This window comes from Phyllostomus hastatus, unplaced genomic scaffold (genome assembly GCF_019186645.2).
Source record: "Phyllostomus hastatus isolate PE091 unplaced genomic scaffold, TTU_PhHast_1.1 phas_scaffold_501, whole genome shotgun sequence".
Classification (NCBI taxonomy): Eukaryota; Metazoa; Chordata; class Mammalia; order Chiroptera; family Phyllostomidae; genus Phyllostomus; species Phyllostomus hastatus.
Genome location: NW_025334033.1, coordinates 235,064 through 250,625, shown reverse-complemented (window position 1 = coordinate 250,625; position 15,562 = coordinate 235,064). Strand labels below are relative to the sequence as shown.

General features: G+C 39.3%; 1 protein-coding gene and 1 non-coding gene across 2 annotated transcripts; one reads left to right on the top strand and one right to left on the bottom strand.

Annotated features, from left to right (window-relative positions):
* The first annotated feature begins 128 nt into the window (after positions 1–128).
* TOX4 (TOX high mobility group box family member 4) lies at positions 129–15,272 on the top strand. Its single transcript, XM_045822806.1, has 9 exons — positions 129–267; positions 471–539; positions 7,073–7,315; positions 8,201–8,461; positions 8,814–9,044; positions 10,433–10,513; positions 11,750–12,493; positions 13,991–14,154; positions 14,837–15,272. Exons 1-9 carry the CDS (start codon positions 262–264, stop codon positions 14,895–14,897), a joined length of 1,860 nt encoding a protein of 619 aa, XP_045678762.1. The 5' UTR covers positions 129–261; the 3' UTR covers positions 14,898–15,272.
* LOC123808989 lies at positions 6,282–6,385 on the bottom strand. Its single transcript, XR_006783874.1, has one exon. It is a non-coding gene; the product is annotated as a U6 spliceosomal RNA (small nuclear RNA).
* Positions 15,273–15,562: the final 290 nt, after the last annotated feature.

Here is a 15,562-nt window from a genome sequence, read left to right as displayed (position 1 = left end):
CTCTGGGTCGGAGCGACCGTAATACCCAGACACCACCTCCAGGGACGCCTCTAGCACAACTACGTGCCATTACTCCACCAAGCTCCAGGGGGCGATAGCTAGTCTTTCCATTCACTGGACCATCCCTAGCCTGACTCACACCAGCCCCTTCCAATCAGCGGAGAGCGACGCACGTCCTTGCGGAAGTGACGGCAGTGCCGAGTCCTTTGGGGGCGGTGGGAACGATGAGGTGACTGAGGCGGTGATAGTCCTTGTGTGAAGATGGAGGTAGGAACCTGAACGCTGAGAAGGCTGGCAAGAGATCGCAGCTGACCGGTTGAAGCAGAGGCGGGAAGCTGGGCGGAGAAGCAGTTGACGGGACGGCAAAAAGCGGGGTTTGGGGAGTGTTTGAATGTCGGGGTGAATACGTCGCTCCTAGCTAACTCCCTTCTCGCCCTAACTTATCCCCGTGGCTTTCTTTTGGTTTCCAGTTTCCCGGAGGAAATGACAATTACCTGACGATCACAGGGCCCTCGCACCCTTTCCTGTCAGGGGCCGAGGTGAGCACGAGCTGCTGATGCTGGGGGGAGGGGGGCGCGTGAGGCATCGGTGGGATGCGGTGGTGGGGAGGAGAGGACCTCTGAGACCGGGGGCTGGGAACCAGAGGCCGCTATTGGCATTTAGAGAAAAGTGGCAGCTGCTTCTGGAGCCTTTGAGGTCTAAGGGGAGGCCGGGGAAGCTTCTGTCATCAGTAAAGCGGGACGTTGGAAAAGGCTATTCTAATTCAGAGTGATTCTGGATTGGATGACAGGGGAATTGTCTCCTTTCGTTGGAGAGAAATAACTGCAACAATCTTAGGGGATCGCAGAGGGAAGCGAATATTTCAGCTAAAAAATTGGGGTGAGGGAAGGAGTACAGCTAATCAGGGGTTAACCATGGGCATGTGTTTATTCTTGAAAAGAAACTCTGTTGAAGGGGCCTTTGTTTCATTTAAACTTGCTATTTGGTGATAAAAATTAAAAAGTTAATAGTTATTTTTACATATATGGTGTTAGTTTGTTTTGCTAGTGATGGGATGAAAGGAAATAGATGCCAGAAAACATGAAGGGAATTGAGTACAACATATGTTTGTTTGCCAGTGACTTAGTTTGAGCAGGTTACTTCACCTTTGTATGTCACAGTTTCTCCAGCTGACAAATGGCTGTAATAATCGTTTCTTGTGATGTTGAAAAGTAGAAGTAATGGTTATGGTGAGGTCTTTTAGTATTCGTGGAAAAGCTTTGGTTGAAATATTGTCATAATATAGAGAAGTATCACTTAAGTAAGCCAAAGAGAAAGATGAAACAGACAAGAATAAATTTCCTGGTCTTTGGGAAACTGAAGTCTTGAGCTTTCTACTGTCTTTTGAGGCTTTAATTTTTTTTTCAAAAGTGTTGTGAACCATTTGCATCAGATTTTTTTTTTGTACCAAGAAAGTTTTGTACTTGTTGAATAGGCTTATCCTATAATAAATCTTAATGTTTTTATGGGTGAGAATGAGATTGACATGGGGTACTTGCTACTTTTCAACTTGTTTATAGTTATTATTTATTATTTTCCTAAGCAGAGGAAAGTGTGAATCAAATGAGCAGCAGGATTTACAAATGATATAAAGCTAAAATCCGTTCAGTGCTCTGCAGTCTTATTGCCAGTTTCTCCTAAGTAATATCTCCATGGTTTAATTTCATCATTGCAAGTGACGTAAATCTCGTATTGACCTCATCCACATGAAAGTGCATCATTGCCAATTTCTTCTAAATCAGGTTTCCACAATTTTGCCTTTATGACTTTAAGACATTTTTTTAAAGTACTTTGCCAAGAAGCTGTTAACTACATTTCAATGGCTTCTTTAGCCCAAGACTCTCATTGTTAAAAGTTCTCCTCATAAAATGTCACCTTCCCTTCCCCTGTTTTTTTTAAGCTTTATTTTAATCTGTTTGTGGTTTTTGTTGTTAATGTAAGCCACTTAGAAAAGTAAAGGTAAAATTTAAAAATTTTCTTTTAGAAGGAGAGTAATTTTTAGAATTTTCTTGCAATAAAAATATGTCCACAAAAGTATTAACCATAAAACATTGAAAAATTGGACTTTGTTGAAATTGGACATCATCAAAACACATCTTTAAGAAATTAAACAGGCATTCTATATAGAGTCTGAGAAGATATCTTAAGTACACATAGCTGACTTATATTAAGAATATATCAAATGCTTTTGTAAAATAAAAGAATCCAATTTAAAAATAGGCAAGTTTTTTTTTTTTTGGTTGATGTTAAGGATTTTTTTAGTACTTTCTAGGTGCTGAATTCTCTGCAAATATGTTATGATGGGAGGCAGTACACAGTGATGGAGTGATCTCTGTTCCTTTTTATTAGTATCAAGTGTACAACACAGTGATTACACTTCCCTATGTAACTTAGGAAATGATGGCTCTGGTAAATCTAGTATGGGCAAAAGATTTGAACACATACTTCATAAAAGAAGGTATCCAAATTGCCATTAAGCATATGAAAAAGGGTCATCATCACTCATCGGGGAAATAACTATTAAAATCATAAGGAGATACCATTATACATTCAGCAGAATGGTTAAAAAGACCGACAATTCTAAGAGTTAACAAGGATATAAATAATTCTTAATCATTGCTGGTAAGAGTATAAATTGATTCAACCACTTTGGAAAACGGGCAACATCTACTAAGGATACCCTGTTGTTCCATCCTTTGATAATATACATGAGAGAAATGAGTGCATATATAATCACCAAAAACATGTATGTGCACAATAACTTTATTCATAGCAGTTAAACTGGAAACGACCCAAGTGTCTATAAACTGGTACATTGGTTAAAAAAAGAAATACACAGCGGTAAACAAAGAACAAACACTAACAAATGCAACTTTGATGATCTCAAAAATAGATTATTGCATAACAGAAGCCAGATATAAAAGAACAGACACAATACGAGTTTTGGGCTTTTTTGACAATTTTATTTATTTAGTTTTAGAGGGGAAGGGAAGGAGAAAGAGAGAGAAGCATCAATGTGTAGACAGATGCCTTTCGCACACCCCCTACTGGGGACCTGTCCCACAACCCAGGCATGTGCCCTGTCTGGGAATCGAACCAGTGACCCCCAAGTTCGCAGGCCGGCACTCAATCCAGTGAGCCACGCCAGCAAGGGCCAAGATGAGTTTATTTTTAAATGAAGATCTAGAGTGTACAATACTAAACTGTAGTGATAGAAATCAGAATAGTGATACCTGTTGTGGAAGGGAGGGATCATTGACTAGGAAGGAGCATGAGAAAATCTTTTGGAGTGATGGAAAAGTTCCGTGTCTTTGATTTTATTGGTGGTTCATTGGATGTTGACATACATAAAAAAATATTGAACTATACACTTAGAATTTGTGTACGTAAGTTATATCTAAGTAAAGTAAGAAATAATTTTAAAGAGTAGGTGTCTAGAGAGGCAGGCTTAGCATTTATTATAACATTGATTTAAATAGGAAAGTTCTGTAATATAAAAGGAAGTTTAATCTTTGTTTCATTGAGGGTTTCTCTTATGTAATGATATTATGCTTTTAGCACTTTGGGAGAATTATAATTCGTAAATATACCTATGCTTAATTAGAAAAAGTATTTGTAACATTAGAACCAGTTAATGATTTCAGGCCGAATAGTTAAAAATTTTATTATTATATCAGTTTCTAAGAATGATAAGTTATCTTAATAACTCAAAGTACCAATGTACTGTTGAATAAATAGATGTTGGATTACATATTTTTAATGAATAATTTACACAAGAAACTGAAGAAATACTGGGTTGTGTGTTTTGGCAAGGGGGAGAATGTGAAATGGGAGAGAAATGGTATTTTAAATTTTTTGGGTCTCAGTAGGTAAGCATCCTTCGTTTATAAACTAATTCCCAAACTGCTTCTTCCCCTAAGAGACTCAGGAATTTAACAGAGAAGGAAAAGAAAGCTGAGTGAGAAGGTAGCTGCATTATGTTTGTGTTTTCTCCTTCTGTGTCTACATCATATATATTTAATATTTGCCAATTTTATCTTTGTTTTATATTTGACAGTCTAGGGTATGATCTGGTTATGTAGTAGATTGACTAAAAAAATAAATTTAGATTTTTATTATTGTATTTTGACCATAATCGAACAGATCGCTTGTAGTAGTAAAAGGGATTTAGACTGAATCTGTTTACATTCTAGCATGTACCTTATTTATCCTTTTGTATTTTTAACCATTGCCATTATTTTACTCTTCATACTTAAAGGAAAAAAAAAAACAAATAAAACAACTACCTTCCTCCACACCAAAAAAAGCAAAACAAAACACCCTACCATTAAAGCCACAGATAGTGACTAACAAAGCTGTTTCCAGGGGGTGGTACTTAGAAAGAATGCCTTGTTAATTCGGTACAGTGGAATCTCTGCATGTCTGGTTTTTTAGTGCAGTACGTGAGAGCACTCCAGTTGGTTTGTGAGGTCTGGTCCTTTGTAGAACAACGGTTTCTTGTTTGTAGTATGAATTTTTATTCTTTTTCAGTTCTCACTAACAAATAGTATCATTTTCATATCTCAGCAGAGTTGCTTTTTTATTTGTGTAGTAAATATCTTTTGTTATGAATAGGCATCTTTTACTTTGCCAAAGCAATCTGTATCTTTAAAAAAAAATTGAAAAACCACTATCATGTAACAATTGATCTAGCACATTAAATACTTCCCCAATCCTTTTTCCTATCCTTGCAGCTTGTTTGCATGAGAATTTGGCAAAAAAAATCTTTGTACCCACTTCCTGAAAAGTGCTCACATGAATCTAAACTGAAATTTCAGTGTCATGGACCTAAAATTAAGAACTTCCACATAAAGCCCTGGCTGGTGTGGTTCAGTGGATTGAGTGCCAGCCTGCAAACCAAAGGGCTGCTGATTTGATTCAGGCTGGGTCCTCCTGAGCGGGCACACGAGAGGCAACCACACAGTGATGTTTCTCTCCCTAACTTTCTCCCTCCCTTCCCCACTATCTAAAATAAATAAATAAAATCTTAAAAAAAAAACAAAACCTCCCACATCATAACAAAAATTTTGAGTTGCGTACTGACAAAAGTTCAGTTCTTGGGGGAGAGTTTTAGTTTTTCTATCAAGAACTGCCTGCCCCTATGCTCCTTATATTACAGTCATGACATAGCCCAGATAACTACCAAATTTTTACCATGCTAAGTAAAATAGTAAAGATCTTAGAGGGGAAAAATTTAGAAATAAAACTATATACATGTCTTTTTGTCTTCCAGGAAACTTATTTCTATTTGCCAATGTGATTCACAGAGTTTGGGTATTTTAGAGATATACCTTTCCCCTACTAGTTTCTACTAGCTGGAAGTATTCTAGCAATGTCTTCATTAAAATAAAAATGATATTAGTGAGACCCTTTCTGGGTCTAGTAAAACCTTGAGGTCCTCGTAGAATGCATTGTTTAATCGTGAAAAAATGGGAGTGTCTATTGAATTTGATTTGAATCAGTTGACATTAACTCTGCCATGTGACAGGTTAATAGAATTTAAAGTTTCCAAAATTTCAACTACTTATGATAATTGGTTGGGGCAGTTGACAAGTTACTAATAGGATCAGGTATTGATATTATCATTAATAACAGCCAGTTAACAGTTCTTTAGCAAGTGTGTGTATGTGTGTATATATATCAAGCAGTGTGATTATAACCTTTTGTGTATTAAATCCCAGTAATCCTCATAAAAGGCATATAAGGAGATTACCATTACAACTCCCCTTTTATAGATGAGGAAAGGTCATTTAAGGTCATGTAGTAAGGGGTAGAGCTGGGGCTTAAACCCAAGACCTCTCATGATGCTGTCTCTCTTGGTATTATTTACAGGTTTGGGCAAAAGTGGGTTTACAGTTCATATGTAAAATAATACAATAATAAATAATAATACAAGAATAAACCCTGTTTCGCATACTCACAACTGTAAACCTACTTGCAGATGCTATTTTAGTTTTTTAGTGTCAAAAAGAAATCATAGCATTTAATGTATCTTATGTCAGCCATTAGTCTGTTAGCTCCATGAACGGTGGCCCCATTCAAAATAGAAAGAGTATTATTTTTGTAGTTGGATTCAGAGAAAGGAGTTGAGTCTTTAGTCAGCTGGGGTAATCTTTTTCTTTCTCGCCTGCAGAAAGGCTTGGTCAGAGCAAGACCAGGAATATGTTCGGCAACTGTTAGAAAACCATTTTGCCATTATTTTTTTAAATATGGAATGCTTCACGAAGTTGCCTGTCATCCGTGCTCAGGGGCCGTGCTAATCTCTGTATAGTTCCAGTTTTAGCATATGTGCTGCTGAAGCAAGCACCAGTTTGCCTTTTGACTGTAGCTGTTACATTTTTCTTCTCACTATTATTCTTATTTGGTATTGTGAGTTTTCCAAAAATACTGTGCAAATGGGAATCTTATTTGTTGTTAACATCATGATTTTTAAAATGGAAAAGAGGTAGGAAACTTTTAAGTGCATACACTTTAGAGGGGGATAAGGTACCCATGATAGGATGAGCTTTGAAGGAACCTAAGACAACAAAGTATAATTTTGTGGTTGACAATGAATTTTTGTGGTCTAACAGCTCAGGTGTGGTAGGCATGAAATAATTGCTATCAGAATCTTTAGAGAGACTTTAAATATCATAGCTAAACAGGTTATAAAGTCTGGATCCTTACTAATGGTGCTGAAAGAATCACTCAAGAATAATAGGAATAATAGTTTAGAATAACTGAGATGGTAAAGGTAGAAAAGAGATTAAAGAATTAAGAACTGTGATTTATGTTGGCTGCCTATATGTGCCATATGACCAAGGATATGAAAAGAGGTTTATTTGTAAAATTAAATACACCCTAAGAAATTGATAACAAAAATAGGATTCAAGTTGGAAAGAGGTACACTTTCCTCTTTCCATAGAATCTCCAGTACCCAGCATGTTCTTCCCTTAGCAGCATGCAGTGCCTTCTCTTCCCACTAATTATCTGTCCTCTTTTTTTCCCCATACAGACATTCCATACACCAAGCTTGGGTGATGAGGAATTTGAAATCCCACCTATCTCCTTGGATTCTGATCCTTCACTGGCTGTCTCAGATGTGGTTGGCCACTTTGATGACCTGGCGGACCCTTCCTCCTCTCAGGATGGCAGCTTTTCAGCCCAATATGGGGTCCAGACATTGGACATGCCTGTGGGCATGACCCATGGCTTGATGGAGCAGGGCGGGGGGCTCCTGAGTGGGGGCTTGACCATGGTAAGGGGGAAGACATTTTCAAGCTTACCCAATACTCATGGGCATGGTATTAGGGAAAACAGAAGTGACTCTCCATTCCCTACTGTACTTGGGTATTACTTGTTTCTCATTCTTGTCGATGAAGGCTCATGATCAAAGACTTAATTTCCCCTGAATAAATGGAATTTATCATCTGAATCAATTTTACTTGAAAAATGGTTTCAAATTATAAAATGTCCAATGTTAACACTGAATTGAAAATGATTTATTGTGATTTTTGAAAAAAGAAAAGGGTTTTTACCCCCTCTTCTAACATGGACTTCGCATCCTAGGATTCAAATGTGAGTGTGATAGCGGGCACATTGAGAGGTTTATTCCAAAACGGTCTGAACCAAATGTACTAATTGTGGGTTAGTATGTGTTATAAGTCAGTATATTGAGCTTTCAGTACATCTCATCAGTGGTACATCTCTACACCTTATAGTTGACGTCAAACATCTCAAGTTCGGACTAATTTACTCTGATTGCCTATGTACTGCAACTTTAAAAGCCATTATTTTAGGAGGGTGTAGGGAGAAAGTTTTTCTTTACCCCTTGGGTCATCACTACCTCTGGATTACCAAATAATTTATTTGCTCTTTAACTTGTCCAAAAGTAAGACTTCTCTCATTGTTTTTAGTTGTTTTAGAATAGGCCTTTGGATACAAAGAAGTGACTTTACTAGTTTCTGTACTTTACTAAAAAGCTTAATATATTTTATATGTAGACAAACTATTTGATGTTTAACGTTTAAACAGTGATACAATGTGGATGAGTAGAGGGTTTATACGCTGTCCTGTCAGGGTTGGGGGGGAAGAGTGGTGTTCTTTATATTTAGTGTTTAATTAGTCCTTCTGCTTCTCTCAGGACTTGGACCATTCTATAGGAACTCAGTATAGCGCCAACCCACCTGTTACAATTGATGTACCAATGACAGACATGACATCTGGCTTGATGGGGCATAGCCAGTTGACCACCATTGATCAGTCAGAACTGAGTTCTCAACTTGGTTTGAGCTTAGGGGGTGGCACCATCCTGCCACCTGCCCAGTCACCTGAGGATCGTCTTTCAACCACCCCTTCACCTACTAGTTCACTTCATGAGGATGGTGTTGAGGATTTCCGGAGGGTGAGGCATTCCCTGCCAAAAGTCAAATCTGCCATGATATTCTGGAATAAAACTCTTGGCATAGAGAACTACTCAGTATCTTTACTCCTGTCCTGCCATCTCCTCTGCTCTTTTCTGGGTATGGGGTCCTGCCTCTCAGTTTACAGTTTATAATGCTCCTCCCAATCTCCATTTTTGTTGGTTCTCACATACTTTACTAATTAATGCCTTAATCCTGTTGCCTCTATTTTTAGCATTTCTGAAAATTCCATTCATGTAGCTAGTTTCCCCCATATAAAAGTCCTTTTCTTGCAGTTCTTCAGACATGATACTTCCCTTCTTCCTTCTTGTAATTCTCTTTTCTCCCATACAGCAACTCCCCAGCCAGAAGACAGTTGTGGTGGAACCAGGGAAAAAGCAGAAGACCCCAAAGAAGAGAAAAAAGAAAGATCCTAACGAACCACAGAAACCAGTTTCAGCATATGCTTTGTTCTTCCGTGACACACAGGCTGCCATCAAGGGACAGAATCCCAATGCCACTTTTGGGGAAGTTTCAAAAATTGTGGCCTCCATGTGGGACAGTCTTGGAGAGGAGCAAAAACAGGTGAGCAAATAATGAAAAACTAGTAGATAATGAATGTTCTAGAAGTTTTTAAGTAAGGGGGTGAAAACTTAAGTTTTCTTTTAACTTTCTTACATGGTCTTATGTAACACCAGCTTTGTCAGTGGCATTCACAGATTATCCTTTGTCTAAGAAGCTGCACCCGTACACCAAGTCCAGAATACTCATCTAAAAATTATTAATAATTATTATAAAATCACTAATTTTCCTAAGCCTAATTTTTTTAAACTGTAAAATCAGGTTATTCCTTGATAAATTGCATGTTGTGGCTAACTGTAAAATCTGTTACCAAGTTTAGATTTAGAATATAGTTTAGGATTTTCTTATTGGCCTACTTTAAACTTCAAAACTATAGTTAATCTCCCTAAATTTAATTTGGATTTAAAAAAATGAAAATTGTGATAGTATATAATAAAATGTAGAATTAAAATGGCTATCATTATCATATACTATCCAGGTCTTGTATCAAAATGAGTCTGCTACCTACTTAATAATTTGAAAAAGGTAATTTTATTATAGATTACTTGTATCAGTTACCTATTGCTACTCAACAAAGCATCACAAATTTGGTGGCTTAAAACCGTGGCAATTTATTATTTCTCATGATTCTGTAAAGTGGTTGGGTGGTTTTCCTAGTGTTCTTGCCTGGGCTCATTCCTGTGGTTGTAGTCAGATGACAGTTGGTATGATTGGCCAAGGGGACTTCACTCCCATGTCTGGCAGTCGGTGTTACTTGTTGGTTAAGATGCCTTGGCTCTCTTTCACATGGCTCCTGCCCTCCACATGGACTAGACTGGCTTCTTTACAGTATGGCAAACACAGACCAGTATTCCCAAAGGACAAAAACAGATGCTCCAAGGTCTCTTTGTGTTACTTGAGCCACATTTTAACAGTCAAAGCACTTTATAGAGATAGCCCAGATTCAGGGAAAGGGGAAATAGGTTTCAGCACTTGATGGAAGAAGTATGCAAAATGGAAAGAGTTCTTGTGGCCATCATTGCAAATAATTTTACATTTTTTTTTTTTTAAACACATTCTTTAAGGGAGAGTATACTGGTTAGGCACTATCCCAGGCTAAGCAAACTACCGATCTTAAAAAGTTTTGGGGTCAGGATTTGTTTTGCTAATGGAAGTAGGCATGGGTTGGTGTCAGCTTTAGAAGTGGGGTTATTCTGGCAATATTCTTGTTGACTGGCTGGCTTTCAGATTCTTAGAAGTCTGACATAAAGGCTGTCTTGATTGCTAGCTTTCAGAAATATATTCACTAAAGGAGTTGTCAATATTCAGATTGTCATTCATTGATGAATAATAGAATTATCAGTCTTTTCTAGAAGTATGGGGACTTCTTAAACAGCTTCTCTTTCCTGCAGGTATATAAGAGAAAAACTGAGGCTGCTAAGAAAGAGTATCTGAAAGCTCTGGCTGCTTATAAAGACAATCAAGAATGTCAGGTAAGAGGGTTAGGGTAGGTGGGTATTAAACCAAAAAAAAAAGATTTTTTGAGCCCGGGCTGGTATAGCTCAATGGATTGAGCACGGGCTGCGAACCAAAATGTTGCAGTTCAATTCCCAGTCAGGGAACATGCCTGGGTTGTGGGCTAGGTCCCCAGTAGGGGACATTCCAGAGACAGCCACACATTGATGTTTCTCTGCCTGTCTTTCTCCTTCCCCTCTCTCTAAAAATAAAAAAACAAAATCCTAAAAAAAAAAGATTGTTTGAGCTGTTTATTAGCAGTTAGAAAGATGCCACAAAGAATCTATGGAGCCTCTTTATGTTGTATATAATATTAAAAGCTTAGAAATACGAGGTCTGTCCAGAAAAAGTCCAGCCATTGTTAATATAATGAGAACAGTTTGCATGACATCGATGTAACCTGGCAGCAAAGGAGAATGGGCTGGAATGCACATGCCTGAACAATGACTTCACTGTACTAGTCAGTGGGGGTGGTGGGCGCTGTTGAGTGAGCATGTGTACTGTGTGGCCATGGTGTTCAAAATGCCTGAGTAGAGCAACAAATCTACACATTTTGCATAAAACTTGAACATTCCTCTGTGGAAACTATTAGGATAATTCAGAAGGCTGTAGCTATGGGCAACGGGTGATTAGCAGGCAGCTTCATCACAACAATGCACCTGCTCATGCATCATGTGGAGAGTTTTTTGCGAAACATCAAATCACCCAGGTGACTCAGCCCCTCTACAGCCCAGATTTGGTGTCCTGAGACTTCTGGCTTTTCCCAAAACTACAATCACCTTTGAAACGAAGGAGATTTCAGACCATAGATGAGATTCAGGAAAATACAACAGGGCAGCTGATAGCAATTGGGAGAACTGTGTGAGGTCCCAAGGTGCCTACTTTGAAGGGGACTGATGTGAGATTGTCCTGTGTACAATGTTTCCTGTATTTGTATCTTCAATAAATGTCTAATTTTCATATTACATGACTGGGTACCTTTTGGACAAACCTCGTATATAACATGGTTTCCTGTTTCCATCACGAACCTTGCTAAACAATCCGAGTTTATTTTGTTGTTTGCTTTAGCCAGGGTAGGACCTATAGCTGCTATTCCCCCCTCCCTTTTTTTATCTCCAATCTATAATGTGTGTTGTATCTTTGGGGAGGTGATTAAAGTGAATGTAGCCTGCAGAAAAGAGTAAATTTCCCAATGACTTTTTGTTTTCTTTTAGGCCACTGTAGAAACAGTGGAGTTGGATCCAGTGCCATCATCACAGACTCCTTCTCCACCTCCTGTGGCTACTGTTGACCCAGCATCTCCAGCACCAACTTCAGCAGAGCCCCCAGCCCTGTCCCCTTCCATTGTTGTTAACTCCACTCTTTCATCCTATGTGGCAAACCAGGCATCTTCTGGTGCTGGGGGTCAGCCTAATATCACCAAGTTGATTATTACCAAACAGATGTTGCCCTCATCTATTACCATGTCTCAAGGAGGGATGGTTACTGTTATCCCAGCCACAGTGGTGACCTCCCGAGGGATACAACTAGGCCAGACCAGCACAGCTACTATCCAGCCCAGTCAACAAGCCCAGATTGTCACTCGGTCAGTGTTGCAGGCAGCGGCAGCTGCTGCTGCTTCCATGCAATTGCCTCCACCCCGACTACAACCCCCTCCTTTGCAACAGATGCCTCAGCCCCCTACTCAGCAGCAAGTGACCATTCTGCAGCAACCTCCCCCACTCCAGGCTATGCAACAGCCTCCACCTCAGAAAGCTCGAATCAATTTACAGCAGCAACCACCTCCTCTGCAGATCAAGATTGTGCCTGGACCCACTCTGAAAATGCAGACCACCTTAGTCCCACCAGCTGTGGAAAGTAGCCCTGAGCGGCCTATGAATACCAGCCCTGAGGCCCATACAGTGGAGGAAACCTCTCCTGATACAATCTGTGAGATGATCACAGACGTAGTTCCTGAGGTGAGCCTGTTTTCAATTCTTTCCTGTAGACAAGTAGAAACCAGTAAGAACATTTTTGGCCCTGGCTGGTGTGGGTCAGTGGATTGAGTGCCAGCCTGCAAACCAAAAGGTTGCCAGTTCAATTCCCAGTCAGGGCACATGCCTGGGTTGTGGGCCAGGTGCCCAGTTGGGGGCATGTGAGAGGCAACCAATCTCTCATCACATCAGGCACATCAGTGTGTCTCCCGCTCTCTTTCTCTCTCCCTCCCCCTCTCTCTAAAAATAAAATCTTTTAAAAAATCTTAAAAATTTTTTTGGTTGATATATTCAAGTAAGGGTTGCTACTAGCACTTAATGCCTGGCAGCTAAAAGCAGGGATCCCCAACCTCTGGGCCTATTAGGAACCAGGCTGCACAGCAGGAAGTGAGCTTGAATATAATGTGTTTGAATCATCCAGAAACCATCCTCCCAACCCCAGTCCATGGAAAAATTGTCTTCCACGAAACTGGTTTCTGGTGCCAAAAAGGTTGGGGACTGCTGCTATAAAGGACAGTTCCCTGCAACTGTGACTTGTCCCATCCATGATACTCTAGTGTTCTTGGTGAGAAGCATCTTCTAGAGGGCCTGGTATCCCAGAGGATTCAACCTAAGACTAGAGTTATTTTTGGGGAGTTATCTATACAAGAATCTTAAACTTTGGAGATTTAAGTGTTTCTATTTCTCCTGTATCTGGACTGCCTGGCTTGATGTTTTTAATGTGTAGATAGATAAGGGACCTAGCTGGAAAAATTCAGTTGGTTCATATCATTGAGTCCAAAGCAACATAAACAGATGCCCATTACCATAGTTTTAACTTATACATGACCAGTGGTCATTTTAAAATATGGATCTATTTGAGACTAGCTCAACAACCAACAAAGTAGTAGCTGTAAAGAAAAATAACTGAATCTCCAAGTTCTTTCCCTCTTTATAATGGCACATTGTCTTTTTTGTTAGCTCTCACAATCTTAGTTGAGGTGAGGTGACTCAACCTCTATTTACATGTTACTTTTGATTTGATATTTTCAGAGGGATATTATTCAAATGTGGAATAAAGTCAGTGATGGCTGAGATTAAAATTAAAGAGTACCTGACCCACCATGCACATGTGAAACTACTAGTTGGCCCTCCACATACACAGATTCCCAACTAGGCATCAAAAATAATGGCACTTTATAGGCAAATCTGCATATGCTTGAGTGGACCCATGCAGTTCAAACCTGAGGTGTTAAAGGGTCAACTATACTGGCATATAGCTGGTATTCTCCTGATGGGAAGAATTTTCGTGTCAGTCTGCTTGACAAAGTTCTAAAACTGGATGAGGAGGAGAACAAAAACTCTTCTTCTTTCTGAATGTTAACCCATATGTGAGGGATTTTAACACCTGTTGCTCCATTGGGTCCCAGAGTTAAATTGACCAGTGGCTGGCAACATAGGTAGCAAATCTAATCCATCTTTGGTGCTCTCTTCCTCTCATAGGTTGAGTCTCCTTCTCAAATGGATGTTGAATTGGTGAGTGGGTCTCCTGTGACACTCTCGCCCCAGCCTCGGTGTGTGAGGTCTGGTTGTGAGAACCCTCCCGTTGCAAGTAAGGACTGGGACAATGAGTACTGCAGCAATGAGTGTGTGGTGAAGCACTGCAGGTGAGATAGTTTCTCTTCTTACAATTCAGGTATTGCTAAATTAACTCTTGAAAAAACATGGTAACCTTGAGCATATTAGTGTTACCTTAGATAGGGTATACCTTGCCCTAAGTAGGATAGGTTGCTATACCTATGTATGATCGTAGAGGCTATCAGAAAAGTTCCCCTGCTTAAATAGAGCTTACTTTGCCACAAAGAGCACATAATTAGCAGTTCATGCTTTTCAGCTGCTACATTTACATTTATATATGCTCTTTAAACGTTTGATGACACATTAAGCAGTTAGTGACTTAGAATATTAGCTTCACTTACCTCCTTAATGCAAATCTCACCACTTAGGGAGTTAGAATTTGAGAAGGAATGGATAAGTGATAAGTAGCACAATAAGGTGCTAAGTATGGCAAGGGTTGGGGGATCCTGAAGATTTTGCTCATCTCCCTAAATTTTCTGGGATTTATCTACATCTGTGAAACAAGGCATTGGTATTTCCTGTCTCAAGTCCACTTTAGTATACTAGGATTGCCTGTATTGCTGACTTTCAGGCCTATTGCCTATTATTTCTACTGAGTGATACCATCTCACTTTGAAGCTATAGGACATTAACTGGGAACCTGTTTGTTTAAGACAGTTAAACAAGATTACATCTAAATTATAATTCTTTGTGTGTCTTTTTCTCTCTTAGGGATGTCTTCTTGGCCTGGCTAGCCTCTAGAAATTCAAACACAGTGGTGTTTGTAAAATAGTCCTTCCTGTCCTCCAAGCCAGTGAAGATTTCTCTGCCAGGAACATGTTCAAGACTCTGCTTTTAGAACTCAAGCTGTGCTTCTGATAGTGCCTGATTTCAACCCACGATGGTCCCCTCATGCTTCTCCCCTTTTCTCTCTTCAGCAAGGGACCAGGCTATGGAGCAGGGCCATTGAGTTTGCTATAATCTGGAATTGCTTTTTACTTTTAAGTACAAGCAGAAATGCCAGTAATAATAGCAGAGGAAAAGGTGAAGGGAATATGGACAAGCAGAACATAGGGGTGGTGGAGGGGGGTTGTTTGAGGAAACTTCTTGGTATAATTGTCATACCAAGTCCGTCTAAAAGACTATTAAAATTATGATACACATCCTCTTTAAGCCTACGACTGCATCCATTTTAAAGGGGATAAAAGGTTGATTAAACAGATACATTGCTTTTAGAACAAAGGTTTTCAACACAGGCACACTAGGCTATGGGGAAAATAACATCACCTAGGAGTTTCTTATTTATTCCTCTTTACAAATATTACTTATGTAGTCAGTGTCCTTTCTTATCTCAATTATCACAGTTTCTGAATGTAAAAGGCAGAACTCTACAAAGTCTGAAGTTGTGTTCACTTGTGTTTGATGAAATAGCTTTTAAAAGACAGGTCAAAGGTGTTT

Coding starts and splice junctions, on each gene's coding strand:
- TOX4 (XM_045822806.1), top strand. Junction 540..7,072: donor CTTTCCTGTCAGGGGCCGAG/GTGAGCACGAGC, acceptor TTCCCCATACAG/ACATTCCATACACCAAGCTT. Junction 7,316..8,200: donor TGAGTGGGGGCTTGACCATG/GTAAGGGGGAAG, acceptor TGCTTCTCTCAG/GACTTGGACCATTCTATAGG.